The sequence below is a fragment of the Balaenoptera acutorostrata genome, chromosome 1, assembly GCF_949987535.1.
Source record: "Balaenoptera acutorostrata chromosome 1, mBalAcu1.1, whole genome shotgun sequence".
NCBI classification, from domain to species: Eukaryota; Metazoa; Chordata; class Mammalia; order Artiodactyla; family Balaenopteridae; genus Balaenoptera; species Balaenoptera acutorostrata.
The window spans coordinates 82930378-82955354 of record NC_080064.1 but is presented as its reverse complement, the minus strand read 5'-3'; the positions used below and the strand labels follow the sequence as shown (position 1 = coordinate 82955354).

The window sequence follows — 24977 nt, the reverse complement described above, 5'->3', positions numbered from 1 at the left end:
CAGGCGTCAGGGCTGTGCCTCTAAGGTGGGAGAGCCAAGTTCAGGACACTGATCCACAACAGACCTCCCAGCTCCACGTAATTTCAAACGGCGAAAATCTCCCAGAGATCTCCATCTCAACGCCAAGACGCAGTTCCACTCAACAACCAGCAAGCTACAGTGCTGGACACCCTATACCAAACAACTGGCAAGACAGGAACACAACCCCATCCATTAACAGAGAGGCTGCCTAAAATCAGAATAAGGCCACAAACACCCCAAAACACACCACCAGTCGTGGACCTGCCCACCAGAAAGACAAGATCCAGCTTCATCCACCAGAACACAGGCAATAGTACCCTCCACCAGGAAGCCTATACAACCCACTGAACCAACCTTAGCCACTGGGGACACACACCAAAAACAATGGGTACTACGAACCTGCAGCCTGAGAAAAGGAGACCCCAAATACAGTAAGTTAAGCAAAATGAGAAGACAGAGAAACACACAGCAGATGAAAGAGCAAGGCAAAAACCCACCAGACCTAACAAATAAACAAGAAATAGGCAGTCTACCTGAAAAGAATTCAGAATAATGAGAGTAAAGATGATCCAAAATCTTGGAAATAGAATGGAGAAAATACAAGAAATGTTTAACAAGGACCTAGAAGAACTAAAGAGCAAACAAACAGTGATGAACAACACAATAAATGAAATTAAAAATTCTCTAGAAGGGATCGGTAGCAGAATAACTGAGGCAGAAGAATGGATAAGTGACCTGGAAGATACAATAGTGGAAATAACTACTGCAGAGCAGAATAAAGAAAAATGAATGAAAAGAATTGAGGACAGTCTCAGAGGCCTCTGGGACAACATTAAATGCACCAACATTCGAATTACAGGGGTCCCAGAAGAAGAGCAAAAAAAAGGGACTGAGAAAATATTTGAAGAGATTATAGTTGAAAACTTCCCTAATATGGGAAAGGAAATACTTAATCAAGTCCAGGAAGAACAGAGAGTCCCATACAGGATAAATCCAAGGAGAAACACGCCAAGACACATATTAATCAAACTATCAAACATTAAATACAAAGAGAAAATATTAAAACAGCAAGGGAAAAACAACAAATAACATGAAAGGGAATCCGCATAAGGTTAACAGCTGATCTTTCAGCAGAAACTCTGCAAGCCAGAAGAGAGTGGAAGGATATATTTAAAGTGATGAAGCAGAACACCTACAACCAAGATTACTCTACACAGCAAGGATCTCATTCAAATTTGATGGAGAAATTAAACATTTACAAACAAGCAAAAACTAAGAGAATTCAGCACCACCACACCAGCTTTACAACAAATGCTAAAGGAACTTCTCTAGGCAGGAACCACAAGAGAAGGAAAAGACCTACAATAACAAACCCATAACAATTAAGAAAATGGTAATAGGAACATACATATTGATAATTACCTTAAACGTAAATGGATTAAATGCTCCAACCAAAAGACACAGACTGGCTGAAAGGATACAAAAACAAGACCCATATATATACTGTCTACCAGAGACCCACCACAGACCTAGGGACACATACAGACTGAAAGTGAGGGTATGGAAAAAGATAGTCCATGTAAATGGAAATCAAAAGAAAGCTGGAGTAGCAATTATCATATCAGACAAAATAGATTTAAAAAAAAAAGACTATTACAAGAGACAAAGAAGGACACTACATAATAATCAAGGGATCAATCCAAGAAGAAGATACAACAATGGTAAATATTTATGCACCCAACATAGGAGCACCTGAATATGTAAGGCAAATACTAACAGCCATAAAAGGGGAAATCGACAGTAACACAATCATAGTAGGGGACTTTAACAACCCACTTTCACCAATGGACAGCTCATCCAAAATAAAAACAAATAAGGAAACACAAGCTTTAAATGATACATTAAACAAGATAGACTTAAATGATATTTATAGGACATTCCATCCAAAAACAACAGAACACACATTCTTCTCAAGTGCTCATGGAACATTCTCCAGGAGAGATCATATCTTGGGTCACAAATCAAACCTTGGTAAACTTAAGAAAACTGAAATCGTATCAACTATCTTTTCCAACCACAACACTATGAGACTAGATACCAATTACAGGAAAAGATCTGTAAAAAATAAAAACACATGGAGGCTAAACAATACACTACTTAATAACTAAGAGATTACTGAAGAAATCAAAGAGGAAATCAAAAAAATACCTAGAAACAAATGACAATGAAAACACGATGACCCAAAACCTACGGGATGCAGCAAAAGCAATTCTAAGAGGGAACTTTATAGCAATACAATCCTGCCTTAAGAAACAAGAAGCATCTCAAATAAGCAACCTAACCTTACACCTAAAGCAATTAGAGAAAGAAGAACAAAAAAACCCTAAGTTAGCAGAAGGAAAGAAATCATAAATATCAGATCAGAAATAAATGAAAAAGAAATTAAGAAAACGAAGCAAAGATCAGTAAAACTAAAAGCTGGTTATTTGAGAAGATAAACAAAATTGATAAACCATTAGCCAGGCTCATCAAGAAAAAAAAGGAGAAGACTCAAATCAATAGAATTAGAAATGAAAAAGGAGAAGTAACAACTGACACTGCAGAAATACAAAGGATCATGGGAGATTACTACAAGCAACTATATGCCAATAAAACGGACAACCTGGAAGAAATGGACAAATTCTTAGAAATGCACAACCTTCCGAGACAGAACCAGGAAGAAACAGAAAATATGAACAGACCAATCACAAGCACTTAAATTGAAACTGTGATGAAAAATCTTCCAATAAACAAAAGCCCAGGACCAGATGGATTCACAGGCGAATTCTATCAAACACTGAGAGAAGAGCTAACACCTATCCTTCTCAAACTCTTCCAAAATATAGCAGAGAGAGGAACACTCCCAAACTCATTCTATGAGGCCACCATCATCACCCTGTAACCAAAACCAGACAAAGACGTAACAAAAAAAGAAAATTACAGGCCAATATCACTGATGAACATAGATGCAAAAATCCTCAACAAAATACTAGCAAACAGAATCCAACAGCACATTAAAAGGATCATACACCATGATCAAGTGGGGTTTAGCCCAGGAATGCAAGGATTCTTCAATATATGCAAATCAACCAGTGTGATACACCATATTAGCAAACTGAAGGAGAAAAACCATATGATCATCTCAACAGATGCAGAGAAAGCTTTTGACAAAATTCAACACGCATTTATAATAAAAACCGTCCAGAAAGTAGGCTCTTAGAGGGAACTTTCCTCAACATAATAAAGGTCATATATGACAAACCCAAAGCCAACATCGTCCTCAATGGTGAAAAACTGAAACCATTTCCACTAAGATCAGGAACAAGACAAGGTTGCCCACTCTCACCACTATTATTCAACATAGTTTTGGAAGTTTTAGTCACAGCAATCAGAGAAGAAAAAGAAATAAAAGGAATCCAAATCAGAAAAGAAAAAGTAAAGCTGTCACTATCTGCAGATAACATGACACTATACATAGAGAATCCTAAATATGCTACCAGAAAACTACTAAGGTTAATCAATGAATTTGGTAAAGTAGCAGGATACAAAATGAATGCACAGAAATCTCTTGCATTCCTATACACTAATGATGACAAATCTGAAAGTGAAATTAAGAAAACACTCCCGTTTACCACTGCAACAAAAAGAATAAAATATCTAGGAATAAACCTACCTAAGGAGACAAAAGACCTGTATGGAGAAACTTATAAGATGCTGATGAAAGAAATTAAAGATGATACAAATAGAGAGATATACCATGTTCTTAGACTGGAAGAATCAACATTGTGAAAATGACTATACTACCCAAGGCAATCTACAGATTCAATGCAACCCTTATCAAACTACCACTGGCATTTTTCACAGAGCTAAAAACAAAAAATTTCACAATTTGTATGGAAACAAAAAACACCCCGAATACCCAAAGCAATATAGAGAAAGAAAAACGGAGCTGGAGGAATCAGGCTCCCTGACTTCAGACTATACTACAAAGCTACAGTAATCAAGACACTATGGTACTGGCACAAAAACAGACATACAGATCAATGGAACAGGATAGAGAGCCCAGAGATAAACCCACGCACATATAGTTAACTTATCTTTGATTAAGGAGGCAAGAATATACAGTGGAGAAAAGACAGCCTCTTCAGTAAGTGGTGCTGGGAAAACTGGATAGCTACATGTAAAAGAATGAAATTAGAACACTCCCTAACACCATACACACAAAGAAACTCAAAATGGATTAAAGACCTAAATGTAAAGACAGACAATATCAGACTCTTAGAGGAAAACATAGGCAGAAGACTCTATAAATCACAGCAAGATTCTTTTTGACCCACTTCCTAGAGAAATGGAAATAAAAACAAAAATAAACAAATGGGACCTAATGAAACTTCAAAGCTTTTGCACAGCAAAGGAAATCATAAACAAGACAAAAAGACAACACTCAGAATGGGAGAAAATATTTGCAAATGAAGCAACTGGCGAAGGATTAATCTCCAAAATTTACAAGCAGCTCATGCAGCTCAATATCAAAAAAACAAACAACCCAATCCAAAAATGGGCAGAAGACCTAAATAGACATTTCTCCAAAGAAGATATACAGATTGCCAACAAACACATGAAAGGATGCTCAACATCATTAATCGTTAGAGAAATGCAAATCAAAACTACAATGAGATGTCATCTCACACCAGTCAGAATGGCCATCATCAAAAAATCTACAAACAGTAAATGCTGGAGAGGGTGTGGAGAAAAGGGAACCCTCTTCCACTGTTGGTGGGAATGTAAATTGATACAGCCACTATGGAGAACAGTATGGAGGTTCCTTAAAAAACTAAAAATAGAACTACCATACGACCCAGCAATCCCACTACTGGGCATATACCCTGAGAAAACCATAATTCAAAAAGAGTCATGTACCACAATATTCATTGCAGCTCTATTTACAATAGCCAGGACATGGAAGCAACCTAAGTGTCCATCAACAGATGAATGCATACAGAAGATGTGGCACATATATACAATGGAGTATTACTCAGCCATAAAAAGAAACAAAATTGAATTATTTGTAGTGAGATGGATGGACCTAGAGTCTGTCACACAGACTGAAGTAAGTCAGAAAGAGAAAAACAAACACTGTATGCTAACACATATATATGGAATCTAAAAACAAAAACAAAACCAAAAAAAAATGGTCATAAAGAACCTAGGGGCAAGACGGGAATAAAGACACAGACCTACCAGAGAATGGACTTGAGAATACGGGGAGGGGGAAGGGTAAGCTTGGACGGTAAGCTTGGACAAAGTGAGAGAGTGGCATGGACATATATACACTACCAAATGTAAAATAGATAGCTAGTGGGAAGCAGCTGCATAGTACAGGGAGATCAGCTCGGTGGTTTGTGACCACTTAGAGGGGTGGGATAGGGAGGGTGGGAGGGAGGGAGACGCAAGAGGGAAGAGACATGAGGACATATGTATATGTATAACTGATTCACTTTGTTATAAAGCAGAAACTAACACACCACTGTAAAGCAATTATACTCCAATAAAGATGTTTACAAAAAAAAAAAAGAGGACTTCCCTGTTAGCGCAGTAGTTAAGAATCCGCTTGCCAATGCAGGAGACATGGGTTCAAGCCCTGGTCTGGGAAGATCCCATATGCCACGGAGCAGCTAAGCCCGTGCGCCACAACTACTGAGCCTGCACTCTAGAGCCCATGAGCCACAATTTCTGAGCCTGTGTTGCCACAATTGCTGAAGCCCGTGCGCCTAGATCCCATGCTCCGCAACAAGAGAAGCCACTACAATGAGAAGCCTGTTCACCACAACGAAGAGCATCCCCCGCTCGCCACAACTAGAGAAAGCCCGTATGCAGCAACGAAGACGCAATGCAGCCAAAAATAAATTAATTAATTAATTAATTTTAAAAAGTAAAAAATAAATTTTAAAGAAAGATATATTGTACAACACAGGGTAATACAGCCAATATTTTATAATAACTATAAATGGAATATAATCTTTAAAAGTTGTGAATCATTTTATTGTACATCTATGACCTATATAATATTGTACCTCAACTATATTTCCATTAAAAAATAAAAACAAATTAAATAAAAAAATAAAATAAAATAGAAAGTCATGCATGCAGAGACTGGTTCAAGATGGCAGAGTAGAAGGACGTGCGCTCACTCCCTCCTGCGAGAGCACCAGAATCACAACTAACTGCTGAACAATCATCAAAAGGAAGACACTGGAACGCACCAAAAAAGATACCCCACATCCAAGACAGAGAACAACCCGCAATGAGACGGTAGGATGGGTGCGATCACAGGAAAATCAAATCCTGTAACAGCAGGGTGGGTGACTCACAAACTGGAGAACACTTATACCACAGAAGTCCACCCACTGGAGTGAAGGTTCTGAGCCCCACGTGAGGCTTCCCAACCTGGGGGTCCGGCAACAAGAGGAGCAATTCCTAGAGAAAAAGACTTTGAAGGCTAGCGGGATTTGATTGCAGGACTTTGACAGGACTTGGGGAAACAAGACTCCACTCTTGGAGGGCACACACAAAGTAGTGTGTGCATCGTGACCCAGGGGAAGGAGCAGTGACCCCACAGGAGACTGAACCAGACCTACCTGCTAGTGTTGGAGGGTCTCCTGCAGAGGCGAGGGGTGGCTGTGACTCACCATGGGGACAAGGACACTGGCAGCAGAAGTTCTGAGAAATACTCCTTGGCATGAGCCCTCCCAGAGTCACCATTAGCCCCACCAAAGAGCCGGGCAGGCTCCAGTGTTGGGTCGCCTCAGGCCAAACACCCAACAGGGAGGGACGCAGACCCCACCCACCAGTAGACAAGTGGATTAAAGTTTTACTGAGCTCTGCCCACCAGAGCAACACACAGCTTTACCCACTACCAGTCCCTCCCATTAGGAAGCTTGCACAAGCCTCTTAGATAGCCTCATCCACAAGACGGCAGACACCAGAAGCAAGAAGAACTACAATTTTGCAGCCTGTGAAGGAAAACCACATTCATAGAAGTACAGGCAAAATGAAAATGCAGGGAACTTTGTACCGGATGAAGGAACAAGATAAAACCCAGAAAAACAACTAAATGAAGTGGAGATAGGCAACCTTCCAGAAAAAGAATTCAGAATAATGATAGTGAAGATGATCCAGGACCTTAGAAAAACAATGGAGGCAAAGATCGAGAAGATGCAAGAAATGTTTAACACAGACCTAGAAGAATTAAAGAACAAACAGAGATGAACAATACAATAACTGAAATGAAAAATACACTAGAAGGAATCAACAGCAGAATAACTGAGGTAGAAAAACAGATCAGTGACCTGGAAGACAGAATGGAGGAATTCACTGCCACGGAACAGAATAAAGAAAAAAGAATGAAAAGAAATGAAGACAGCCTAAGAGACCTCTGGGACAACATTAAATGCACCAACATTAGCATTATAGGGGTCCCAGAAGGAGAAGAGAGGGAGAAAGGACCCGAGAAAATATTTGAAGAGATAGTCGAAAACTTCCCTAACATGGGAAAGGAAACAGCCATCCACGTTCAGGAAGCGCAGAGAGTCCCAGGCAGGATAAACACACCAAGACACAGAGTAATCAAACTGACAAAAAGACAAAAAAAAATTACTGAAAGCAGCAAGGGAAAAACGACAAATAACATACAAGGGAACTCCCATAAGGTTAACAGCTGATTTCTCAGCAGAAACTCTACAAGCCAGAAAGGAGTGGCATGGTATACTTAAAGTGATGAAAGGGAAGAACCTACAACCAAGATTACTCTACCCGGCAAGGATCTCATTCAGATTCGATGGAGAAATCAGAAGCTTTACAGACAAGCAAAAGCTAAGAGAATTCAGCACCACCAAACCAGCTCTACAACAAATGCTAAAGGAGCTTCTGTAAGTGGGAAACACAAGAGAAGAAAAGGACCTACAAAAACAAACCCAAAACAATTAAGAAAACGGTCATAAGAACATACATATCGATAATTACCTTAAACGTGAATGGATTAAATGCTCCAACCAAAAGACATAGGCTTGCTGAATGGATACGAAAACAAGACCCATCTATATGCTGTCTACAAGAGACCCACTTCAGACCTAGGGACACATACAGACTGAAAGTGAGTGGATGGAAAAAGACATTCCATGCAAATGGAAATCAAAAGAAAGCTGGAGTAGCAATACTCATATCAGATAAAATAGACTTTAAAATAAAGAATGTTACAAGAGACAGGGAAGGACACTACCTAATATCAAGGGATCAATCCAAGAAGAAGATAAAACAATTATAAATATATATGCACCCAACATAGGAGCACCTCAATATATAAGGCAACTGCTAACAGCTATAAAAGAGGAAATCGACAGTAACACAATAATAGTGGGGGACTTTAACACCTCACTTACACCAATGGACAGATCATCCAAAATGAAAATAAATAAGGAAACAGAAGCTTTAAATGACACAATAGACCAGATAGATTTAACTGATATTTATAGGACATTCCACCCAAAAACAGCAGATTACACTTTCTTCTCAAGTGCGCACGGAACATTCTCCAGGATAGATCACGTCTTGGGTCACAAATCAAGCCTCAGTAAATTGAAGAAAATTGAAATCATATCAAGCATCTTTTCTGACCACAACGCTATGAGATTAGAAATGAATTACAGGGAAAAAAACGTAAAAAACACAAACACATGGAGGTTAAACAATACCTTACTAAATAACCAAGAGATCACTGAAGAAATCAAAGAGAAAATCAAAAAATACCTAGAGACAAATGACAATGGAAACACGATGATCCAAAACCTGTGGGATGCAGCAAAAGCAGTTCTAAGAGGGAAGTTTATAGCTATACAAGCCTACCTCAAGAAATAAGAAAAACCTCAAATAAATAATCTAACCTTACACCTAAAGGAACTAGAGAAAGAAGAACAAACAAAACCCAAAGTTAGTATAAGGAAAGATATCATAAAGATCAGAGCAGAAATAAATGAAATAGAAACAAAGAAAACAATAGCAAAGATCAATAAAACTAAAAGCTGGGTCTTTGAGAAGATAAACAAAATTGATAAACCATTAGCCAGACTCATCAAGAAAAAGAGGGACAGGACTCAAATCAATAAAATTAGAAATGAAAAAGGAGAAGTTACAACAGACACTGCAGAAAAACAAAGCATCCTAAGAGACTACTACAAGCAACTCTATGCCAATAAAATGGACAACCTGGAAGAAATGGACAAATTCTTAGAAAGGTATATAACCTTACAAGACTGAACCAGGAAGAATTAGAAAATATGAACAGACCAATCACAAGTAATGAAATTGACACTGTGATGAAAAATCTTCCAACAAACAAAAGTCCAGGACCAGTTGGCTTCACAGATGAATTCTATCAAATATTTAGAGAAGAGCTAACACCCATCCTTCTCAAACTCTTCCAAAAAATTGCGGAGGAAGGAACACTCCCAAACTCATTCTATGAGGCCACCATCACCCTGATACCAAAACCAGACAAAGATATTACAAAAAAAGAAAATTACAGACCAATATCACTGATGAATATAGATGCAAAAATCCTCAACAAAATACTAGCAAACCGAATCCAACAACACATTAAAAGGATCATACACCATCATCAAGTGGGATTTATCCCAGGAATGCAAGGATTCTTCAATATACACAAATCAATCAATGTGATACACCATATTAACAAATTGAAGAAGAAAAACCCATATGATCGTCTCAATAGATGCAGAAAAAGCTTTTGACAAAATTCAACACCCATTTATGATAAAAACTCTCCAGAAAGTGGGCATAGAGGGAACCTACCTCAACATAATAAAGGCCATATACGACAAACCCACAGCAAACATCATTCTCAATGGAGAAAAACTGAAAGCATTTCCTCTCTAAGATCTGGAACAAGACAAGGATGTCCACTCTCACCACTATTATTCAAGATAGTTTTGGAAGTCCTAGCTACGGCAATCAGAGAAGAAAAAGAAATAAAAGGAATACAATTTGGAAAAGAAGACGTAAAACTGTCACTGTTTGCAGATAACATGATACTATACATAGAGAATCCTAAAGATGCCACCAGAAAACTACTAGAGCCAATCAATGAATTTGGTAAAGTTTCAGGATACAAAATTAATGCACAGAAATCTCCTGCATTCTTATACACTAATGATGAAAAATCTGAAAGAGAAATTAAGGAAACACTCCCATTTACCACTGCAACAAAAAGAATAAAATACCTAGGAATAAACCTATCTAGGGAGACAAAAGACCTGTACGCAGATAAGTATAAAACACTGATGAAAGAAATTAAAGATGATACCAACAGATGGAGAGATATACCATGCTCTTGGATTGGAAGAATCAATATTGTGAAAATGACTATACTACCCAAAGCAATCTACAGATTCAATGCAATCCTTATCAAATTACCAATGGCATTTTTTACAGAACTAGAACAAAAAATCTTAAAATTTGTATGGAGACACAAAAGACCCTGAATAGCCAAACCAGTCTTGAGGGGAAAAAACTGAGCTGGAGGAATCAGACTCCCTGACTTCAGACTATAGTACAAAGCTACAGTAATCAAGACAATATGGCATTGGTACAGAAACAGAAACATAGATCATTGGAACAAGATAGAAAGCACAGAGGTAAAAACACGCACCTATGGTCAACTAATCTACGACAAAAGAGGCAAGGATATACAATGGAGAAAAGACAGTCTCTTCAATAAGTGGTGCTGGCAAAACTGGACAGCTACACATAAAAGAATGAAATTAGAACACTCCCTAACACCATACACAAAAATAAACTCAAAATGGATTCGAGACCTAAATGTAAGACCGGACACTATAAAACTCTTAGAGGAAAACATAGGAAGAACACTCTGACATAAATCACAGCAAGATCCTTTTTGACCCACTTCCTAGAGAAATGGAAATAAAAACAAAAATAAACAAATGGGACCTAATGAAACTTCAAAGCTTCTGCACAGCAAAGGAAACCATAAACAAGACGAAAAGACAACCTGCAGAATGGGAGAAAATATTTGCAAACGAATCAACGGACAAAGGATTAATCTCCAAAATATATAAACAGCTCATTCAGCTCAATTTTTAAAAAACAAACAACCCAATCCAAAAATGGGCAGAAGACCTAAATAGACATTTCTCCAAAGAAGACATACAGATGGCCAAGAAGCACATGAAAAGCTGCTCAACATCACTAATTATTCGAGAAATGCAAATCAAAACTACAATGAGATATCACCTCACACCAGTTAGAATGGTCATCAGAAAATCTACAAACAACAAATGCTGGAGAGGGTGTGGAGAAAAGGGAACCCTCTTGCACTGTTGGTGGGAATGTAAATTGATACAGCCACTATGGAGATTCCTTAAACTAAAAACAGAATTACCATATGATCCAGCAATCCCACTGCTGGGCATATACCCAGAGAAAGCCACAATTCAGAAAGACACATGCACCCCAATGTTCACTGCAGCACTATTTACAATAGCCAGGTCATGGAATCAACTTAAATGCCCATGGACAGACGAATGGATAAAGAAGATGTGGTATATATATACAATGGAATATTACTCAGCCATAAAAAGGAACGAAATTGGGTCATTTGTTGAGACGTGGATGGATCTAGAGACTGTCATACAGAGTGAAGTAAGTCAGAAAGAGAAAAACAAGTATTGTACATTAACGCATACATGTGGAACCTAGAAAAATGGCACAGATGAACCGGTTTGCAGGGCAGAAATTGAGACACAGATGTAGAGAACAAACGTATGGACACCAAGGGGGGAAAGCCGCGGGGGTTGGGGGTGGTGGTGTGATGAATTGGGCGATTGGGATTGACATGTATACAGTGATGTGTATAAAACTGATGACTAATAAGGACCTGCTGTATAAAAAAAAAGTGATCAAATGTATTCTATTGGAAAGAAGCAAAAATAAGACCATATTTACTGTCTAAATTATATAATAATTTAATGATAAAAAAAAAAGTACATTCAGGGGAGTTCCCTGGTGGTCTAGTGGCTAGGATTCAGTGCTTTCACTGCCGTGGCCCATGTTCAATCCCTAGTCAGGGAACTGAGATCCCACAAGCTGCACCGCATGGCCAAAAAAAAAAAAAAAAAAAAAGTATGTTCAGAAAACGAACAAAAAGCAGCTCTTAGAAATTAAAAATATAATAGCAAAAACGAAAATCTCAATGTAAGAATTTCCAGTTTCCCGTAGTGTCGGGCTAGGTTATTTGGATCAACTATCACTATTCCACTGGATAAGAACTTTAAAATATGGATAAAATATATTCCAAAAATTTTAAAGCACCAAAAAACAAGCCAAGACAATAAAGAATTACAAAGTCACAAGTGAAGTAAAAATGAGAATCCAGAAAGGGAAAAAAGCACATACCACCTATTTTTGCCCTGAGGATATTTTGGATTTTTTGTTTTGATAACATTGCAAGAGCTATGGGGACAAAAACAAAATCTAACAACCACACGAGGGAATTTCAAGCCCTGAACTTGGTTTAAGGTGGTCCCAGACTAGGAGTGACCCCAGGCTCATGGCAGAAGAAAATACAAATCCTACATATACAGTGAAACACTACAAACTAACCACAGAAGGATGATTCTCAAAGAGATCATATTAAATGGAAGAAGTCAGGTGAAGTAGAGTACATACCATATTATCATTTTTGTGAGGTTAAAAAAACCTACAAAACTAATCAATGGCAATGCAAGTCAGAATAGTGATTGATTACCTTTGGGGGATATTTACTGGGGATGGCATAAGTGAGACTTCCGTATCTTGCTCTTGGTTAGGAGTGACATGAATGAGTGTATTTATTTTATTTTTTCAAATCTTAACGTACATATAAAAACTGTACACTTTAATGTATGAATGTTATAATTTAATGAAGCTTTTATTTAAAATGAAGATGAAATAAAATTTTCAAATTAAAAAAGTTAACAAATATTAATTATATTCAGCTTTCACAAATAGTATAGGATGTTAATTTAGTTCATGGTCTAAGTCTAGAAGATGATTCAAAAGTAATGGTTGCGATTTACCATACCAGTTTCAATGATTTTGATTTTTATAATTTATAATGGAAAAAAAATCTCAACTAGCCACCATTAACATTTTATTTATTTATTTATTTTTTTAGTTATTTCTGAGATATACATTTTAAAGTAATAACTAGAATTATGACTTATAACATTATACCAGAACATGTAAGATTTTTAGAAATTTCACGTAATGTCTGAAACATTTATATTAACATATTTCCATACAAATAACCCAAAGAAAGTTTAGTATTAGTTGTTTTTTGTTTGTTTGTTTGTTTTTTATACTGCAGGTTCTTATTAGTCATCAATTTTATACACATCAGTGTATACATGTCAATCCCAATCGCCCAATTCATCACACCACCATCCCCACCCCACCACCGTTTTCCCCCCTTGGTGTCCATACTTTTGTTCTCTACATCTGTGTCTCAACTTCTGCCCTGCAAACCGGTTCATCTGTAACATTTTTCAAAAATCTCTCAGAATCACCCTAACTTTTGTACTCTCTGAAAAATCAATCTTTTATGTTTTCCCAATTCATTAAGTCTCAGACCATTTACATTCATATCATTCATACGTGACAACCCTAATGTCAAAGCATATAACAACACTGTTTTCATTTTTAGAATCCAAAGGGCCATAAAATAGGCTATAAATAAGATAATCATCTGTACTCAAATAATTTAAGGAGATGAGAACTCAAGACCTAAATAAATTGAGAAAAATTTCATATGAAAAGACAGAAGTAATTAAATTTCAGATTATAAAAAGGATCCCTAACATTAAACAAAGGTATTAGACCTATACATGTTAGGGAAAAAAACATTAAAATAACCTTAGTTTTCAAAACATAGTTTGATGATAGAGTTCTAACAATTCATTGATTCCCTCATTCAACAAATATTTCACTGCTTATTATATGCCTATTCATTTTCTACAAATTAGGAATACAACAGGGATACAAAAGGAATAAAACAGATGACTTTACGCTACAGAAACAACAAAATAATGGTGTGCCAAAAACAGGAAAATCTGATTCTATACATTTATGTTTTTTTCAACATATAACAAATATATACTAATATTTCACATATTTCACAAGGTATTGTTAAAAGTCTGATGATTAGTTCTCGATCAAGAACTTAAGGAAAAAGTGCTAATATATGGAAAAAGTTTTTGCTTCCTATAAAGCAAAACCTTTACATAATATTTTCCTACTAGTTTTTAATACACACATGACTATGTTCCCAAAAAAAAGAATATTTTGTTTTTTGCTATTGAGATGAAAATGCTTAAAGTTGAAGATTATTAAATAAGATACCACTTGTAGGTACACACAGAAGATGTTCCATAATTACAAACCTTTATTATTCTCTTGTCCTATTTCCTGCCTGCAAACAGGAGCTGATAAGGAAAAGTAGGCAGAACAGGCTTTTAAGTTTCTAGCCAAACCTGTATTTTATAGATTAGGGGAAGAAGAGAGTGCATTTCTTAAGATAAAAGGCAGGGAAGGGGAGTAGAAATGAGTGGTTTAAAGAATTAGCAATGAAGAGGAGATACTGGTTACAGGCAGCTCTCCAGCTTCCACCTTATTATTGTCAGGGCAGAATGGTAGCATAAATGGGTGTCTTGATTGCCTGTCACCCTCCTTAACTAGTAACAACAATATCTGTAATACAGTTTTGAACACAACAATTTCTACCCAAAAAAAGGGATGTAAGATATAAATATTTATACCATTACTATTTTCCAAAGATTTGAATATATAAGAAATAAATATAAGGTGGTAGTCCCATAAGAAAGATAATATCCAGAATGTGTACTCTGGAGGGAAGGGGTGGGAAGGAATTGGTCAACAAAGGATATCCTGAACAGTGATATCAATGTAGGGGAATATTCTAGAGTTAGGAAAGTAATATCACCTCAAAATGACTTTAAGTTTTTCCACAGCAGGTCTGACATTATAAGCCTTAATAAATCTTACCATAGATCACACAGCGCTTCCCCATAATAGACACTCAATAATTATTTCATTTTTTAAACCAAATTCCTACACTAGTTTCATGGTCTTTGAAAAAACAATACAGCTCACATGATAAGGAGTTCTCTTTGTCAACCTCCTCTAGATAAGCACCTTCTAAAAAAATCTTAAGTAAAACTAAGATTTGGTCTAACCACTATAGACTACAATGGGACCAAACTCCTTTGTTCTAGAAAAATCTACATGTGGCCTAAGATTTCACCAGCTATTTGGGGGTTTTTTCCTCCTTCAGTTTTATTGAGATATAATTGGCATGCAGCACTGTATAAGTTTAAGGTACAGCACAATGATTTGACTTACATGCATCATAAAATGATTACCATAACAAGTTCAGTGAATATCCATCATCTCATAGATACAAAATTAAAGAACTAAAAAAAATTTTTTTTCCTTTGGGATGAGAATTCTTAGGATTCACTCTCTTAACAACTTTCATATATAACATACAGCAGTGTTAACTGTATTTACCACCTTGTACATTACATCCCCAGTACTTACTTATAACTGGAAGTTTATACCTTTGGGTTGCCTTCATCCATTTCCCCCTTCTCCCTACCCTCCCCCCACGACAAATCTAATCTCGCCATGAGCTTGTTTTTGAAGTATAAATGACCTACAACACTGTTAGTTCCTGTTACACAACATAGTGATTCGATATTTCTAAACACTTCAAAATGATCACCACGGCAAGTTGAGTTACCATTTCATCGGCTATTGTGGCAGTCACATCATCAGCCTATCAGGTAAACTCACAACAACTACCTTTAGAGGTCAGTTCTTCCCCAATCTGTAAAAATTGTTAACCGAAATACTAAAACTTAACTTCATCATTTTGGCTTCAGATTGTTAAGACCTTCTTGAATTGTTAACTAGACCACTAATTTATCATCACCTACGAAGGCCTTCAGAACCATAAAAACTTCCTCAAGGATGCAATTATTAACCAGTAATCAATACTCTGGGTAATGCAATGAACTACTAATTCAATTGGGCGAAACATGTATGATCAGCAACAGGCACTGTATTAGAGAAAACAAAAAGATTAACCCAGTCCCTACACTCAAGGACTCAAAAAGTCTAGTAAGTATACAACTTAAGTGTTAAAGTAGAAGTGCTATATAGAGAAAAAAGATAAAGAAGCATTAAATTAAAGGGTTAAGACTAGGAGTGTAAAATAAAGGATCCACTGAATCTATCATGCAATGCACACTTTTCACTTTCTTCCAAAAAGACATCATGAGCTTTGTCAAATGCACCTAGCTAAAAAATATGATGAAAATAACAATGGCTTTTAAATTATACACTCTGAAAACTAAGGACAAAAAAATCATAGACCAGGAAACTAAGGCATAAAAAAGGTTTATATGTTCCCTATAAATTAAGTCAGACATTTGAACCTACTTCCTAATTTCCAGATGAGTCCCCTCATTCCCCGGCGGGGGGAAGGGAGGGGAATTTTTTAATAAATCATGATTTGAATGTGATGTGCTCAGCCATTTTCTTTCCTATCTATACACTTGCAGTCCATACATACACTGATTTTTTTTTTCCATTGAACTTTAACTGGCTCCTCAAAAAGCTAAAAGGCTATCTGCTAATAAATAAAACTTACTAACTAAACATAGAACTTCTCCAATCTCTAATTTCCTTATTTGTAAAAAGAGCTAATAATTACAAAATCTATGCTTTGCAAAATTGTTAATTCATATTTAGACTTCTTGATCCAACCATTCTTCCTATGGTAATAAAGAAATTAACACAATAAACAATGCATCCCGAAGAAATGAAGACGCTGTCATCTCTTTGCGTTATATTACCCAGAACTGAGTCTCTAGCATATATTCACTACCTTGCTTAAATGCTCACTCGAAACACAGGAAATCCCTTAAAGCACAGTTCAAATTTATTACCAGTTAATTCATATCCCCTCACAACTACACAAACAAAAGTCTGACACAACCAATTTAGCCTATCACTATCAGTTCTGTCCCCCAGAGTCACTATTACAGTGGTTTTAATTTTTTTACTTTATTCTCAAGTTTAACATAAGACTGAGATAGCAATAAATGCCAATGAATATTATAAGAAATAAACTTAAGTTTGAGTACATAACTGCATTTTATCATAATTTTTTTTGTAACATGTTCTCAATAAAGTTTAACTCTGGGACAGTAAGGTGATCCTACACATGAAAATAATATAAGAACTGGTTTCTAAATTCAAATTTTCAAGATGATTTTCCCAACCTCAAATTCCTCAATGGCAAGAGCACAGTTCAGGTGTTTGTTACAATCTACTGGAAACAAAATATCCTTTTTCAAAACTGAGATTAGTACAAAATAGGAAATCTAGTCAAATTTTTCTAAGGTCTCTTCTGGTCCCAACAATAGTCTTCTACACCAACTTCTATTTATGTAAGGTGTAAGCATCCAACTGATATTAGCTGATTCCACATTATTTAACTCCTAATAAATGTTTTCTCTCAAATCCTCAAACCACTAAAAAAAAATTTAAAACATGGAGATATATTAAGTTTTACGAGAAAAATTTTAAAATTTTTCATAATTTCCAAAAGGATACAAAACAATTTTTAGTTAGAACAGAAATTCCCAACTCTTCTATGGTTTACCTTTTTAAATTGCTGAAAAACTACTCAAATGCTGAACGTAAATAACCGAACTACAGGAGATGGGTAATTGCTTCTGATTGTATTATATTCTTCAATTAAAATTTTTTTAAAGCTTTAAAAATCACATTTTAGTCTTCACTAAAATATTTTGTTTCTCCTTAAAACTGCTTTTCTACAGTGTGATACAAAGCAATTTTTTCCAGTCTAAATTAAGAGTTACATCTAAATAATATTCCTCCACTGTTTTATTACTTGTACTTTCTAAAAGTATTCTGCTTATATTTTTGCTCCCTCTGAAACATGGATCATACAAGTATGTAAAAATTAAAATATTTTCTAATTATAAAAATGGAAAATGAAATATATCCATCTCCTTTAATTAGGAAATACTATAATCAATTAGAGAATGTACTAAATCAAAGGGAAGAGATCAATAATGCCTGAGAATCTAACCAAAGTAAAAGATTAAAGCTCACATAATTTACTATACAATCCCCCCCAATACAAGAACGATTAATGCTATCTAAGAACGTAATGGAGAGGCTCCTAGGTAATTTCTCTTGGGTGGTGTGTTTACAGACTGGGCAAACACTTGTCCAGAACGCTGCAGATTCCTGGGCTTGCTAAGGAGGTGTTCAACTAGACGAACTCTAAAGTCTCTTTCAATTCTAAGATTCCCAATCTGTGAATAAAATGTGAAAAATAACATAAAACACTGTGCCCAATGAAGGCTGATCAATTAACCGATCTGCCTTCATTGCCACCCTAACTGTATGCCTGGAGACGAAAAAGTTCTTTCTCCTCTTTTCTCTGCAGTGATTTCACGAGATCCTGGTTAACAAAAGGCACGGAAAGCATGCACAGGTGGGATAAAAAGAGGAGTGGCTGAAATGAGGAGGCTCTCGGGACAGCGCCCCCAGCTTCCCCGTCCCTCGGGAGCACCTGAGAAATCACTGCCCTCCACACCTCCACCCTTCTGTGGAGGCGTCGCGAGAGAATTCTCCGACCTATTACAGTCCACCCGCACCTGGCCAGAGACCGGGCATTGTCTGGAGCCTTGAGCGCCCAAGACAAGCAAGGAGGAAAGAGAAAGAAAAGCGGGAGAAAGAGTGAGAAAAATGGACAACGGAAGGGGAAGTAAAGCAATCGGGAAGCCTTACGCTCCTTTTGGCAAAATTGGCTTCCCCATCGATCACTCAATTTAATTCATATCCCAAAAGCCAACCCCCCGGCCCAAGGTAGCAGCCAGGGGTGGCCCAGCCGGAGTCCCCGAAGCTACCCCGGTCAGAGAACGGAGACAAGGAGAGGGAAATGGGCGTGTGGGTTGGGCCTGGCTGGCCGGAGGCCGGGCTCGGAACAAAGCCTCCCAGCTCCCCCTACCTGGGGCGAGGGCGGCGGGCGGTGCCTCGCGGCTCCCCGCGTCGCCCCAGCCCGGCGACGCCCTCGCCCCGGGGACCCTTGCCGGGGCGAGGGGCCGCGGCGAGCCCCCTCCCCGCCCGCTAACAGCGCCCCTTCGGGACAATGGGCCCCCTCCCCTCCCCCGCCTACGGGAGGGGAGATACAAAGGCAGAGAAGCGCGGCCCGGCACGGAGCCAGGCGTCCGGAAAGTGAAGGCGGAGGAGGGAGAGGGGACAGGAGAGGATGGCGGCGGACGCGGCAGCCCGCGGGCCGCTCCCCCAGCCGTCCAAGCCTCTGCCCTCAGCCTCACCGCCGCGGCAAGGGCGGGAGAGCGGACCAGCAGCCTCTCAAGTCCCGGCAGAGAGGGAAGAGGAGTCTGCACACAAAGAGGAGCGGGACCCCCACCCTCCGCCAACACCAGCGCCGGGGATGGCCCGACGCGCTCTGGCCGCCGACGGCCAGCGGCGCCTGCCCAGCCCGAGCCCCTCCGGGGCCGGGATTCGCGCTGGGCGCCCCTCTCCCGGACTCACCCAAAGCTCCGTGCCCCAGCTCATAGCGGAACCTGAGGCGACTCGAGCCGTCTGGCTGCCCCGCTGTCCGTCCGTCTGTCGGCTCTGCAGTCAGTCTGTCCGACCTCCCACTGGCGGGCTCCCGGCTCAGCTGCTCAGCCTCCGAAGGTGCCGCCGCCGCCGGTTTCCCCAGTGAGGGAGAAAGACGCGACTGGCGAAGCCGCCGACACCACGTCCCCGCCTCCCGAAGCCTGCGGGGAGGGGGCCCGGGCTGAGGGGAGGCGGGACGCGGAGAGGGGAGGGGGCGGGGCGCGATGCACCCTGGGATTGGGGCGGACCCGCGCCCGCCTGGCGGAGGCTGGCAGGGTCTCCTCGCCGAAGGGTTTACCCATTATCGGCTCTTCCCTCGTGCCCAGTCTCTTGCTTCCCATACCTCCTGGCTCGGACTATCCCACCGCCGCCGTCATTCGAATATCTGTCTCCAAAAAGGAAAGGGAGAGAAGGAAAAGTCGCCCACAGCCCTTCTCTACCCTGAGCCCCCTTAAATGAGGCAACTCCTTCCTGCCTCTTGCCTCCTTCACTTGGGAGAAACCCAGACAAGGAAACCTCATCCAAATCCTTGGGTTTAGATTGTGAAGAGTTGTAGTCTATTTATAAGAAAAAAAGTCTTAATGGTTAAAGTGATCTTGGGAATCACTGAAACGTGTAGAGCGTCAAAGGAGAAGGCAACTTGCCCCTGATTCTGTTTTTAACAAAACATTTTAATTTTATAAGTTCTGTCAGGAAATCATAAAAAGAGGCAGATCTTTCGGCATTCATTTGGGAATGTTGCCATGACAGGAGATGGAAGACATGCACAAATGTGACCCGAGCTGTCACCTGCAGGAAAGGAGAACTGAGCTTGCCCCCTTTCTGGAATGGGCACCTCGTGCGTGGAGGAGTTGGGTGGGAGGCAGATTCCTAACCAGTAGTGCAAAGAGCCTCTTCCGAACTTCAGATATCTCTCACTCAGAATATCGGAACCTTGGATGCAGGTCCACCATTTCCTTTTTTCTCTGTGGAGTTACTTCCCGGCCTCTCTGAGTAATCATTAACTGCAGTCGGCAAGTTTGACTTGTTGCTATAAGACATCAAGTACGCTTAGCAACTCCCTAACTTATGCTTGAGCATTAATTGCTTGTCTCCGAAACACCACACACACACATACACACGCACAGAGTTCAGTCCAGTCACTAGTAGTAAAGTACTCCTCAGTGTGTCTTGATAGCTATGTCTTAAGTTCTCCCAACCGGCTAGTCAGCATTCGAAACTCTCCCCATTATAGGGCCTGCTCAGGTGCCCCAATCTCTTCCGCTTTAATCCTTGTCCCTGCCTAGCTGTACTTCCTCTTGGCCTTGAGGCAAATATCCTGAGCCCTACTGACCTTCCAGCCACCACTCTTGCTAAATTGTTTGCTGCAGTTCTCTGAGTCCAGCTCCAGCATACAAATACCTCTTCCAAGTGGGTTGTCACCAATATTTAAATGCTCGTGTGCCATGCAGTGAAAAAAGGCTGTTAAGCATTGACTAAACACTTTCTCTTTCCAACATTTTTCTATTTCCTTCAAGGTTATTTATGTCACCTAACACTACTATCTACCTCTCCCAGCCCTTTAAAAAAAATTGTGCTTTCCATTTCAAAGTAAAATAATCTACCATTCACAATAAAGATTATCCTCAACCATACTGTTTACACAATTCCCCAACTGAACATAAAGTCTTATCTCCTAGATGAGCATTTTTCTTCTTCCAAAATTTCTGAACAGAACTCCACACTTAGAACAATTAATTTCTCTTCAAAAAGTTAGGTTTGGGGGCATCAAACTCAGAAAAAAATTCTGTTAGTCTACATTATCATAAATTTAAATATAATTAATATAACCAACTTAAATTTATAATCCCCAAATAATTATTTAACTTACAAAATTCTTTCATGATACTGAAATTCACTATTTACTTCAACAAACTCTTTAAGCAAAACTTATTAAAAGTGGAAACTATCACAACAAAAAAAAGTATGTTTTGTGTTATATTTTGTTATGAAAATAATGAAGATCAATCAGATTTCAGAGTGTTCCTTTTCATAACAAATCTCTAAAATAGTATAGGGGCATTTTAGCTAACAAACATCCAGAGGTGTTTTACACACACATATATAGTCACATACACAAATATATATTATCAGCATGGCAGTTTATAAGGCTGCTGACTTTTAACATAATCAGAATACATTGGGTACTAAATTATTTTTGTATATAAGATTTATTCTTTATGGACCCATGACAAGGTATTTTGTGAGCAGTTCAAACACATCATTTTTATCTCTAAAAAAGGTAAAACATAACTTTTAGCATCTTGAAAGCAAAATCTCTTTGGTATAACAGCAATCTATTATTAATACTTTCCAGATACTACCCCCAAATCATATTTTGCATCGTGATAAAATTCTGTCCAACCAATTATCTTGTATCTTTTTGCTACTTGACCTATTTGGCAATCCATCACCACATAGTTTCTGTTTCAAATTACATATTTTATAAGGTAATCAACACTAAGAAGGAATCGAGGCAATAATATTCTTCTAACTTTCGCTATATATTTTTACAATGGAGCCACTGTACCAAGTAAACTTGAAGGAGCTCAAATTACACAAGCTTATTAGCAATTTTTAAAAGTATTATACTGTCTTTTTATTAATTATGAAAAATAACTTTCATTTAATGCATTTTATCCTCAGGCATATATTTGAACTCTGCTCCATGATAAGCCATTAAAGTGTTGCATTTTCTTTTGCATATTTTTATCATGTATTAATTCAAATGTAAGCCCTTTTTATAATTCTTTATGTAATAAACATTTAGCTAATGCTCTTTTCAGTTTCAATTTTTCCTGGCATGAAAGACATACAGATGGCCAACAGGCACATGAAAAGGTGTTCAACATCGTTAATCATCACAAAATGCAAATTAAAACCATAGTGAAATATCATCTCACATCTGTCAGAATGGCTATCATCAAAAAAGAACACAAATAACAGATGTTGGTGAGGATGTGGAGAAAAGGGAACCCTCACACACTGTTAGTGGGAATGTAAATTGGTGCAGCCACTGTGGAAAACAGTATGGAGGTTTCTCAAAAAACTAAAAATAGGGCTTCCCTTGTGGCACAGTAATTGGGAATCTGCCTGCCAATGCAGGGGACACGGGTTCAAGCACTGGTTCAGGAAGATCCCACATGCCGCGGAACAAATAAGCCCGTGTGCCACAGCTACTGAGTCTGCGCTCTAGAGCCCGCGAGCCACAACTACTGAGCCACATGCCACAACTACTGAAGCCTGCGCGTCTAGAGCCTGTGCTCCACAACAAGAGAAGCCACTGCAATGAGAAGGCTGCGCACCACAGCAAAGAGTAGCCCCTGCTCACCACAACTACAGAAAGCCCGCACGCAGCAATGAAGACCCAACGCAGCCAAAAATAAATAAATTTTTTTAAAAAAACTAAAAATAGAACTAACAGATGACCCAGCAATCCCACTCCTGGGTAAATATCCGAAAAAAACAAAAACACTAATTTGAAAAGATACATGCACTCCATTGTTCGTAGCAGATATAGATATAGATATAGATATAGATAAACATATACATATATATATACACATATATATGTCACAATGGAATACTACTCAGCCATAAAAAAAGACTGAAATTTTGCCACTTGCAACAACACGGATGGCCTTGGAGGGTACTGTGTTAAGTGAAGTAAGACAGACAGAGAGAGACAAATTCTGTTTTATCATTTATGTGTGGAATCTGAAAAATAAAACAAACTAGTGAATATTACAAAAAAGAAACAGACTTACAGATATAGAAAACTAGTGGTTACCAGTAGAGAGAGGGAAAGGGGGAGGAGCAAGGTAGGGGTAGGGGATTAAGAGGTAAAAACTACTATGTATAAAATAAGTAAGCTACAAGGATATATAGTACAGCACAGAAAATATAACCAATATTTATAATAATTATAAATGGAATGTAACCTTTAAAAATTGTGAATCACAATGTTGTACACCTGAAACTTATGTAATATTGCACGTCAACTATACCTCAATAAAAAAATTCCTGGCATGAATTTCCTTATTAAGTCAAATTGTGAAACACAGTTGTTCACTGCTCCATTCTAGAATATAGAATAATTTACTTGTCCAAATGTATCAGCCTCCAACCATAAATCAATCTCTTGTCAAAATTAAATTTTTGCAAAAGTTTATTCCATGTATAAAGTTAGTAATGTCTTAAACACTTTTTTGAAAAGTGTTTCCAAAGAAAAAATAAAGCTTTAGATCAACTTAATATTTGGAGCATCGAGAACATTCCCATGCATATGTGCATCAATGTCCCATCCACAAATGGTTACCAATCATACATAATTTCCACCATTGAAAGGAAACAATCTCCGGCATAAACAATGGCAATTCCTTTCTTGTCATTTAAATATCTTAAAATTATGTCTTAAAAATAAAACTATGGAGGCAGTGTCCACAAATAGAATTATTGCCTACATAGGATGGCCAGAACAATCAAACTAAAATTACCTTTAGGACGTATATCAAGGCAGTGTACTTGGCACCTCTGTTTTAATGCTTCAAATGGAGCACCACACCAGAAATGGGATCACACTAGAATACTGCTCCACACAGCCAAATGAAGAATGGTACTGGCTAGTTAACAGTTATCACTACTTTCTGCACTAACAGTTTTCCTAACCAAGAATAGGAAGAAATTCAAAACGTCAAGAGCATACTTTTTTTTTTTTTTTTTTTTTTAATTTTATTTATTTATTTATTTATTTATGGCTGTGTTGGGTCTTCGTTTCTGTGTGAGGGCTTCCTCTAGTTGCGGCAAGTGGGGGCCACTCTTCATCGCGGTGCGCGGCCTCTCACTATTGCGGCCTCTCTTGTTGCAGAGCACAGGCTCCAGACGCGCAGGCTCAGTAATTGTGGCTCACGGGCCCAGTTGCTCCGCGGCATGTGGGATCCTCCCGGACCAGGGCTCGAACCCGTGTCCCCTGCATTGGCAGGCAGATTCTCAACCACTGCGCCACCAGGGAAGCCCCCAAGAGCATACTTTAAGGTGGCTCACTGAAGAGAAAGAAAGAA

The 24977-nt window shown here is 38.5% G+C and overlaps 1 protein-coding gene across 2 annotated transcripts in view; it reads right to left on the bottom strand.

The window, feature by feature from the left end:
- FNBP1L (formin binding protein 1 like) overlaps positions 1–20047 on the bottom strand; it is a 121240-nt gene extending 101193 nt beyond the window's left edge. For both annotated transcript variants that reach the window (XM_007169576.2, XM_007169577.2), the window contains exon 1: positions 19810–20047. In XM_007169576.2, coding sequence (XP_007169638.1) covers positions 19810–19833 — 24 coding nt within the window. In that variant the 5' untranslated portion in view covers positions 19834–20047. The remainder of the gene's footprint in view (positions 1–19809) is intronic.
- Positions 20048–24977: the final 4930 nt, after the last annotated feature.